Source organism: Neltuma alba, unplaced genomic scaffold (genome assembly GCF_004799145.2).
Source record: "Neltuma alba isolate B1F8T4 unplaced genomic scaffold, ASM479914v2 tig00011956_pilon, whole genome shotgun sequence".
Taxonomy (NCBI): domain Eukaryota; kingdom Viridiplantae; phylum Streptophyta; class Magnoliopsida; order Fabales; family Fabaceae; genus Neltuma; species Neltuma alba.
This window is the reverse complement of record NW_021636534.1, coordinates 177293-187712: the sequence shown is the minus strand read 5'-3', so window position 1 is coordinate 187712 and position 10420 is coordinate 177293. Positions and strand designations below refer to the sequence as shown.

Sequence of the window (10420 nt, the reverse complement as noted above, 5' to 3'; positions counted from 1 at the left end):
GACTCCTATAACTTTAAGTTAAAAAAAGGCAACTGCGGAGGGGACCCATATGGGACCCCTAGCCTTTGGTCATCCCTTGAGTGCTTTCATTTTTTTTCTTTTTAGGCCTGAAAAAGTCTGATCATCTTCATCAAAGCAATCTCTAGAGGTTTGTCTTCCTCATAAAGCTATAATATCCTTATTAGAACAAGACAACATCGATCCCTCCCCTTTTCATTATTAAACTCCTACAAATGACCTGTCTATCACGTTCTTTCCTTTCTTTAAGTTGAATGCTTCTCTCGCTCTTCAATGTCGTATGATCTGTTATAACCCCTTGTCTGGCCTCCACTAGATTTACTACTTAGTGGCGTATTGATTGAGAACTTGAGTGCTTGCAGGCTTATTCTTCTTGAACCTGGAGAAAGAGAAAAGCGATCAAGAAGCTATATATATATATATATATATTTATATATATAAAGGGGTGTTTAGTAGTGCAATATCTGCATATTTTTGGTTCTTGATTTCTCTTTGATGAGCGATCGAGATTGAGAAAGAGAGAGGATTTGATGAATCATGGGAGGGAGATGAAAGAAGGAAAGGCGGCGCAGGGAATGAAGCTCGATCCGAAATCATTGTCTCTACTAACGTGCCTTGCTGCATGAGAGAAATGGAAAGTTTGATCCAAGATCTTATCTTTCTACTTCTTATAATTTGTTAATTATTATTACAATCATTAATTACGATTACAACTATATATAAAAAATAGTGTGTTTCTGTGTGTGTATTTATATATGGCTCTGATGCATGGGAAGGGACTGATTTCGGACCAGGCTTCATTCTCACGCCCAGCTTTTCCTATATATAAACAAGCAAGCAGCAACTATGAAAGGTAAGCCTTCTTTTACTCTTTTTCTTAAAACTTGCTCTCCGGCCAATAGGATCCTTTCAATTTCTACGGAGAAAATGCACTTATGAAGTTGTTCTGAGTTATTAATTTTCACCAACCCTGCAAATAGAAGAAACACTCTACTCCGATCCTGTGGAATATGTAGAAGAAACGATGAGTTGAGAAAGAGCACCTTTATTTCTATTAAACCTAAGTTCATATATATGGGTTTTGCTATGTAGCTCCCTTTTTCGTAGACATGACGACGAACTGTGCCTTCCTGTAGCTTTTTGATTATTACGCACAGAAACAAAACAATGACACGCACGCAGCGTAATTTTTGTATATCCATAGCTTAATCAATTACTACTGTGCAAGGCCCGATCAGCGTGAGATATTTTCAAAATGAAACGGGCTTTGCCATTATACTCATATACTACTTCTGATCCTAAATATAAGATATCATTTACAATCTATAAACGAGATCTTATATTTAGTTTGAAGTGAAACTCCAAGTTTGTCTTGGTTTGTGGGGCTTCTGCATGTTTTATGTGTGTGTTCAGGATATATATTTTCTTTGGTGATAAAATTTTAAGAAAAGGGTTAGGTTTACCCACCATTCAAAGGCAGGTTAATTAACTTTTGACCCCACTTTATCCAGTGTCGTAGCTTAAGGTAGGTCCATTGTTTACAAGCTAGAAGTCTTGGCTTCAAAGATGCTTCCCTAGTGCCACGATGTGCTCATGCTCTGAGGTCAAACTTGTTCCCTCAATGGACAAGCGTGTCCAACCCTTTTACCTGCTAAACCCATGGACAAGGATTCAAGATATATTTATTTTTGACCGAACGAAAAAGGGACGAATTAGTTGAGAGATTGAATTCTTATATGCATAAGATGACAATATCTCTTATGGGGATTTTTATTCCATTAAAAGTTGATCATGATTTCTTAAAAGCGTTCTGGGAAATCAAACACTCTCTAACATGTCAACAATTAAACTAATATTATTTCAATTCATTCTATGTTATCTCTCTCTGTTTTTTTTTTGAAAAAATTGGAAAATTTTAAGGAAACAAATATTTTGGAAAACATTCATTTCTCTTTTGTAGAAAAATAAACATTATAATTTATTTTTCATATCCTTAGAGAAAATAAAATAGACGGGAGGAAGGGCTCATTTAATGAAGAAAAGGATGGGCTGGACAAGAGGCCCAGTTATTGACTCGTCGATGCCAAATGAGGCAATCTGGGGAATTCTGGAATGGTTAATAACGAGGTAACAGGCACATTCAACAATTCTGCTCGGCTCATTTGGAGAATTGGCTTCAAAAATGTTATTGTTGAGACTGATTCTAAAGCCTTGCTGGAAAATTTTGAAGAACATAGATCATCTGAGGAATGGTAGTCCAATCTTCATTCAGATTTTAAAGAGAACGTTGAATGTTTTCGCAGCAGAACAGTGTTTTACTGCATGTTATTTTTCATGGAAGATAAATGGAGAGAAATTTTAGTGGATTTTAAAAAGACAGATGTGCCTATTTCTCTTTCTCCACCGTGGCATCATTTTATTACTATAGCCCTTCTGTATTATATTTATCATCTGTATGATTATTATTTCATAATTTGGCCAAAGACGAAGAGCTCTTTCTACCATAGAATTCATTGTTTGATCTACTCTTTTGTATAGTTTAAATGGGCAGGGTAATATGTTTCTTTTATGGATCAATGCTAGCCTTTAAAAAAAAAAAATTGTTCCCATGGCACCAGTATTTCAAGTTTAATTTACCACCATTAACAAGGGTTAGGTCCAGCAGAAGAAACTAATCCCTCACAACGTAATGAATTAAAATTCGAGTCCTTACTGAGAAAGGTGCCCACATTTAATGCTTGACAATATCTCGAATAGGATTACAAAAGATACCTATGTTTTAACAAAAACAATTCACTACTGTGAACTGCAAGTCCCATGTTCAATTTGTTTCTCAAGCAAACTGGCCCTATATTAACAAACACGGTTTATTTCGAGGCCTGATTTCTTTGGTGAATATCTATAATGATCATTTCACTGTGTTCATTAAAATTATGTTTGAATCATTATCATTTGATTTAATTTCAGCAGCTTGAATTTTAAGTCTTCCTCTCTCCTTTTTTTTTTTAAAGTTAATTTAAAATTTCATTTTTCAAGAAAAGTAACAACTAAAAGACTGACACTTGTTAAAATAAAAATAAAAATATATATATATTAAGGACAAAAAATAATGAAATTTGATCCATCAAATTTGTTATGGAGAAAGCTACATTGCTCAAATAGAGATGAGCCCCCAATATGGAATCCTTTCTCCTAATTGTGGGACATTTTAATATTTCAAAACTATGGAATCATTTTATGCGGTGGCCTCAAAATACGACCGGGACGCATCATGTTCCAAATAAACGTTCCGTGGAGGAAACATCCATTAACAGTGTCAACCCAAACTTCCGAACATTCGGAAATTACGGCATAATCCAATCCATTGCCCACTCGTAGAGACAAGCAACGTTGAAAACGATGGATATAAAAATGTTTTTGTTTGTAATTTTACTGTATCAAACCTCAGTCAACCTTAAAACAGTAGAGCATTCAGATACGTACGCATGCGGCATACCCATTAAAAAAAAGGAATACGTCAGGAAAAGGTTATTATTGAAAATTTTATTAATGAGGAATTAAGTCCTTTTTATTAATAAAATTTTCAACCCCAATTTTTTTGAGGAAAAAAAGAAAGAAATCGATCCCAGATAGAGATTTTTGTCCGCATCTGAGTGCTCCATTGTTTCAAAGTTGACCAAAGTTTCATAAAGTGGAATTATAAAACATTTTTATATTCATCAAATTGGAGAAAGAAAAGTTGAGAGGAAAGAAAATAAAGAGAAGAAAAAACTTGAGAAAAATTGTTATCATTCCTTTTACTTGGATGGATGAGAGAAAATAGAAAGGAAAAAATAAATAAATATCTAAATGACTAAAATGTCCTTATCAACATATATCATATTTAAAATTAAATATCACAATAAAAAAATTATACTAACATTAGCATCATCAAATAATTTAAAATCAAGTTATTTGGTTTATATGTATTTTCAGATTATTATATTTTAAAACCAAACTATTTAATAAAAATATTGTCTTAAGATAAAAAATAAAAAGTGAATAACTTTTTAAATATAATAAAAGAAAGTAAATATGGAGAGGAAGAGAGAGGAGGGACAATCATGAAAATCTTATTTTTCTTTCCAAATATCTCTATATATAGAGAGAAAATATTTTTCATATCTTAAAGTATTTTCTGATACAATTATCCAATACTCTAAATTATTTTTCAGGCAAGTTCAGCATCCTAAGAATATTTTTTTTATTCATCCTTCATCTTGAAATATTTTTTCAAATGCATATAGTATCCTAAAATATTTTGTGATTTATCCAACAATTTAAAATATTTTTTAGATACATCTGGTATTTTTACTGAACACACATGAAAAAAATATTTCAGAATATTGGATGAAACTTAATCTAAAAATAATTTTAATATATATTACTTTTTGTCTTTAATATAAGAGTAAATTAAGAAAATTAGTTAAATTAATTATTTGTAATAAATAGGTATTATTTTTTCTAAAATATCCTTATCAATCAAATATATTGGTTAAAACTATTATTATTACAATAACTACTTTAAGGAAAAAAATAAATACGAGAAATAAAGTGAATTAGGATTTTATGTTTAGAGTCAAAATAAAAATTAAACAATTTTTTATATTAACGATAAAAAATAATATCTTTTTTGGTGATTAACAAAGAGAGAGAAAAAAACCCAAAAAAAAAAAAACTAACGTCGCGTTTTGAGTGCTGAGGACGCCGTGGTCATCAGGCGATCCAACGTGCGTGCCAAAAGGTTCGCATTCGTGAGAATTCCACCTACCGCCTAATTACTAAATCAGAATTTTAAAAATAATTTTAAGGAATATATTTGCCAGAGTATTCCAATTCAATGATCCATTCAATTGAGGGATCGAATTGATGACGTACCAAGGGGGGCCCAATTACTTAATGGATCTAGAAGGAAAAATATCATCCATCCAGATTTTTCGAATCACAAAAATCATATAGTTATTAATTATATATTCACACTCATACAAATATGCACATATGAAAATTCTGATGTAAATAAAAAAGGAAAATTCACTTTGGTGCTCAATTAGAAGAAAAGCAATTCAGCCTCATCCCTAAATCCAAACGTTCATTTGCATTATTGAAAAATAAACAGAAGGAAAGACATTGAATTCGGTTTCATCCCCGATGAAAAAGATCCATTGTCGTTGAAAAGAAGTTCGATTTCATGTACATTCTGAATTTATCTGTGATTAATATAAGTGGTGAAAGAGATATTAATTAAACAAAAAAAAAAGGCGGATAAGATCCTGAGTCATACAATTGAGCAAATTCAGAGGAGACGACGGCGGGTCACCCTCTTGCTTGTATTTTCAGACTCTCAGCTTTATATGTCTATATAGAGAGAGATATATATATATATCGATCGTTATTCTGTATTATTTGCCACTATACTTTCACTTCTTAAGCCAGCGATTTGCCATTGTCGGCGAGAGAGCCACACGGCCTTCTGGGTATTATTAATACAGCTTATTTTACTCACTCTTCTGGTCTCCTTCTGCATTTCATTATCCTGCTCTTGCATTTCATTCTTTTTCTTTAATTCGCCTATCAGCTGCACCATACGCGAATTTTACATGTTTTATGTGAGTTTCTGTTTGTTTTGCATTTTTTGTGACGATTTTCACGGGGCTATTTTTTCTGGTTTCCGTTACTGCGTAACTTGGGTTTAGGACTCTGTTGGGATTGCACTGGAGATTTGCATGATTTTCAGTTCAGTCCGTGATTTCGATTTTATCGTTTTGCTTATATTATCGGTGAATGCTCGTCGTTTTTTTCTCTTATCCAACTTAATTGGGTGATTATATTAGGCTGGTTGATCAACCTTGGAATCTCATATTGTGTTCTGCCTCTATTCCTCTGCCTCCTTCCTTCTTTTCTGTACTGGTCCTTACTCTGATCTTATTGTGAAGCTGAGCTGATCGAGGAAAAGAAATGGCAAAAATTCCCATTTTCCTTGTGGGGCTTCTGCTCCTTCGTTGCTGGTTTGCCATGGCAGAGACGGAGTACGCGAAATATAAAGATCCTAAACAGCCATTGAATGTTCGGATCAGGGATCTCATGAACAGGATGACTCTGGAAGAAAAAATTGGGCAAATGACACAGATTGATCGCAGTGTTGCTTCTCATGAGGTCATGAACAAGTTTTTCATCGGTAAAGTCACCGTCTCACCTTTGTTTTTTGTCTTCTCTCTATTTTTTTCCGCTTTCATGGGAGATGGAGGGACCAACAAAAACAAACGTATATGACAAATGTAGAACGTTACTATTTGTGTCCTCTGGAAGTTTGCCACCGTTTTTTGTTTGGGTGAGGAAAGGAACTAGGGATAAGAACAACTTTGTTTGGGTGAGGAAAGGAACAAGGGATAAGAACAAACATATATAACAAAAAAGGACAACCTAATTGTAAGGTTTGAGAGAGATTGAAATGTCATATTTTGCAGGGAGTGTGCTGAGTGGGGGAGGAAGCGTGCCGAAGAAACAGGCTTCAGCAGAAGATTGGATAAACATGGTGAATGAGTTTCAGAGGGGAGCTTTATCCACCAGGCTGGGAATTCCTATGATTTATGGGATTGATGCAGTTCATGGCCATAACAATGTTTATAAGGCAACAATTTTTCCTCACAACGTTGGTCTAGGAGCCACCAGGTAAATTCCCAGTGTATCCAACGTACATATTAGTGTCTGCACCGTAGTTCATGATCTTCAATAGTAAATGCACCAAAACCAAGTTGAACGTTGGCAAAAAAGAAAAAGAAAAAAAAAAAGACCAAGTTGAACAATGGCCCCACCAACTAAAAAAATTGAGGAATGGTTCCCTACGTTTCCTTTGGTAAAGTTGATTCCTACTATTGAACTCATGAATGTGGAAGTGTAGATAAAGGCTAGTTTATTTCTATTATTATTGGCAAAAAAATTAAAAAGAAAAATTTTGGAAAATTCTAAATTTTTGATGGCGTCAAAAGGCTAAACGCACCATAAAAAAATATGATTTAAATGCATGTAAGTTTACCCAAACGACAAAATAAATAATAAGAAAACAGGTTGGGTTGTGCGCAGTGGCATGGAAGCTCACATAATGACTGACGGGTGATGACGTTATTGGACAATTTTTTTATCAATAAACTATTCCATGGATGATTCACCGCACATGTTAATGTTTTTGCCCAAAAATAAATAAATAAATGAAAAGAAAGATGGCACATGTTATGTTATCATCTGCCTCCACCCTATCATCGTTAATAAATACTTTTTATTTGCAATTCTATTTTGCTGATCTACATATTTGTATATTTATATTCATATTAGTTTATAAAATATAAAAAATTATATTTATAAATAATATGATTTATAATATATATTATGTGACTTACGAAACATATATTGGATATTACTTATTATTATTTCACAAGCATTGTTCCTTGCTAAAAAATTCTAATGACAGGATAGCCTGTAATGGTAAGTTGGGTAGAAAATAATAACTACTTATTTATTATTGAGACTTTCCTATAATTATTTTTTTCTTTTTGGAGCCTCAATAATTTTTCCTATAATTAACTGTATTTTTAATAATTTACAAATAGTGTCCTAATTAACATTTTGTCTTATCCCATTCATGAAGTTGTTACTTACCAACATGGTGTCTAAGGTATTAGCTGCGATAAATTGATTCTAACACCTCCCCCTCTCCGCAAAACAAAAGAAACAACAAGATGTTCAGCGTTACTCCGGGTTTGGCACTTTAGTTCAACGGATGGGGAGTTCGTACCCATATTAGGAAATATTTTAGTCTTTCTATTAGGGAATCATGAGATTGGGTTGTGTTTCTGTACCTTGATGGAGTTTGTGTCCGTACAAGCAGGGACCCTGAACTTGTTAAAAGGATTGGTGCCGCAACAGCCCTTGAAGTTAGGGCCACTGGAATTCCCTACGTGTTTGCACCTTGTATAGCGGTAATGGAGGAATCCAAAATGTGTTTCTTAAAGACAAATCAGTGTACCTACGGTGCCTTACACAACCTGTATACGTTTGTGCAGGTCTGTAGAGACCCAAGATGGGGTCGATGTTACGAAAGTTACAGTGAAGATCCCAAAATAGTTCAAGCTATGACTGAGGTTGTTCCAGGACTGCAAGGTGACATAGCTCCTAACGAGCGCAAGGGGGTTCCATTCGTCGCTGGGAAGTAAGATTCCATGCTTTCACATCATTGTGTTATTTAGATTGTCCTATACTTTTATTTATGATGGTAAAGATGTTATGAATTTATTGTGTCCCAAAGTTACTTTGCTAGCTCTTGCTCTGAGTTTCAGTGTAGCTATCATGACTTCCTTTTTTGTGTTTGTTAGTATGCCTTCGAATGCCAGAATATCAGTATCATGAAATTGTTTACTTTCTGGTGTCTGATGAAATGGCGTTTCTGGGCACAGAAAGAATGTTGCTGCCTGTGCTAAGCATTACGTGGGTGATGGTGGAACGACGGAAGGAATCAATGAGAACAATACAGTCATAAGCAGGCATGGATTGCTTAGCCTTCACATGGCAGGCTACTATACCTCAATCATCAAGGGTGTTTCAACTGTCATGGTCTCTTATTCAAGCTGGAATGGAGTGAAGATGCACGCTAATCGTGACTTGGTCGCTGGCTTTCTCAAGAACACCCTTCGTTTCAGAGTAAATTAACTTCATTTTGAGCTTTGAATTCCACCATTATTGCATTCATTGTGGTCTAACTGACATGTGATTTTGGACAGGGATTTGTCATTTCAGATTGGCAGGGAATTGACAGGATTACATCACCACCTCATGCTAACTACTCATATTCCATTCAAGCTGGAATCTCTGCTGGTATTGATATGGTCGGTATTAATTGGATTTTAGATTTTTTATTCATGTGTTCTTTCTTGATTCTCATTCTCACAATTTCTCTGGTATAATGCTGCAGATAATGGTTCCCTATAACTATACAGAATTCATAGACGGACTAACTTCACAGGTGAAGAATAAAATCATACCCATGAGCCGAATTGATGATGCTGTCCAGAGAATATTGCGGGTCAAGTTTATAATGGGTCTTTTTGAAAACCCTTTGGCTGATCAAAGCCTTGTCAACGAGCTTGGCAGTCAGGTTTACAATTCGTTTTTTCTTCTTCAGCAGACCCGCTTATGTTACTATACTCTTGATCTGGAATTTAATTTTGCACACTATCTTGACTGTTACAGGAGCATAGAGAATTGGCTAGAGAAGCTGTGAGAAAATCACTAGTCCTGTTAAAGAACGGTGAATCTGCAGATAAGCCTTTGCTACCTCTCCCTAAAAAGACTAAAAAGATCCTTGTGGCTGGAAGCCATGCAGATAATCTCGGATATCAGTGTGGTGGGTGGACCATTGAGTGGCAAGGCCTTAGTGGCAACAATCTCACCACTGGTGCAAATTTTTCCCCGGCAACTCTCATTATTTGACACAGCCTAACAATCTAGTACTGATATGAACAAGCTGATTTTCAGGTACCACAATTCTGTCTGCCATAAAAAGCACTGTTGACCCGCAAACTAAGGTAGTGTATAAGGAGAATCCAGATGCAGACTTCGTGAAGTCAAATAATTTTTCACATGCCATAGTAGTTGTCGGAGAGCATCCATATGCGGAAACTGCGGGTGACAGCATGAACTTGACAATCCCTGAGCCAGGTCCAAGCACAATATCCAATGTCTGTGGGAATGTGAAATGTGTGGTTGTTGTGATTTCTGGTCGGCCTGTTGTGATTCAGCCATATCTGGAATCCATAGATGCTCTGGTTGCTGCTTGGCTTCCAGGGTCAGAAGGTCAAGGTGTGGCAGATGTGTTGTTTGGTGACTACGGTTTCAGTGGGAAGCTTCCTCGGACATGGTTCAAGACCGTTGATCAGCTACCAATGAATGTTGGAGATGCTCATTATGATCCTCTATTCCCATTTGGATTTGGCCTTACCACCAAAACCAACAAGGCCACTTAGGTTCTCAACTTGAACACACCCTTTTCTCCCAACCAGATAAAGCAAGTGCTATTGTTGGGTTATATGTGTTGTTAATAAGAAAAATATTCCTTATTGAAATAGGAAGGCAAAGCTTATTATGCGTTGTACAATCTGAGCCAGCATTCCTATATGATCCTTTCTATCTTTCAATCTTCATTTCATTTTGAGTTTATATTATACTACTCTATTTTTTTAATATAAGATCTAATAGTTGAGTTGATCTTTATCTTAAATGTAAGACTTATTTCTCACATTCATTAGTTTTTCCTAAATTATCCCACTAATACTCTATATCATAATCAAGTAGTGAGGTACTTCTTTAATATAAT

The 10420-nt window shown here is 35.0% G+C and overlaps 1 protein-coding gene and 1 long non-coding RNA gene across 3 annotated transcripts; both read left to right on the top strand.

The window, feature by feature from the left end:
* Positions 1–459: 459 nt before the first annotated feature.
* On the top strand, positions 460–2397 carry LOC114719883 (uncharacterized). The gene is made up of 2 exons (XR_003737939.1): positions 460–871; positions 2016–2397. It is a non-coding gene; the product is annotated as an uncharacterized LOC114719883 (long non-coding RNA).
* A 3017-nt stretch (positions 2398–5414) lies between these two features.
* On the top strand, positions 5415–10268 carry LOC114719866 (beta-glucosidase BoGH3B). Of its 2 annotated transcripts, XM_028905432.1 has the most exons (10): positions 5415–5531; positions 5991–6232; positions 6522–6726; positions 7940–8030; positions 8115–8260; positions 8505–8748; positions 8829–8933; positions 9020–9202; positions 9298–9502; positions 9583–10268. In XM_028905432.1, exons 2-10 carry the CDS (start codon positions 6013–6015, stop codon positions 10068–10070), a joined length of 1887 nt encoding a protein of 628 aa, XP_028761265.1. In that variant the 5' UTR covers positions 5415–5531; positions 5991–6012; the 3' UTR covers positions 10071–10268. The 2 variants fall into 2 exon arrangements, with proteins under 2 accessions (XP_028761265.1, XP_028761264.1); XM_028905431.1 differs by lacking the exon at positions 5415–5531 and having other exon boundaries at positions 5643–6232.
* Positions 10269–10420: the final 152 nt, after the last annotated feature.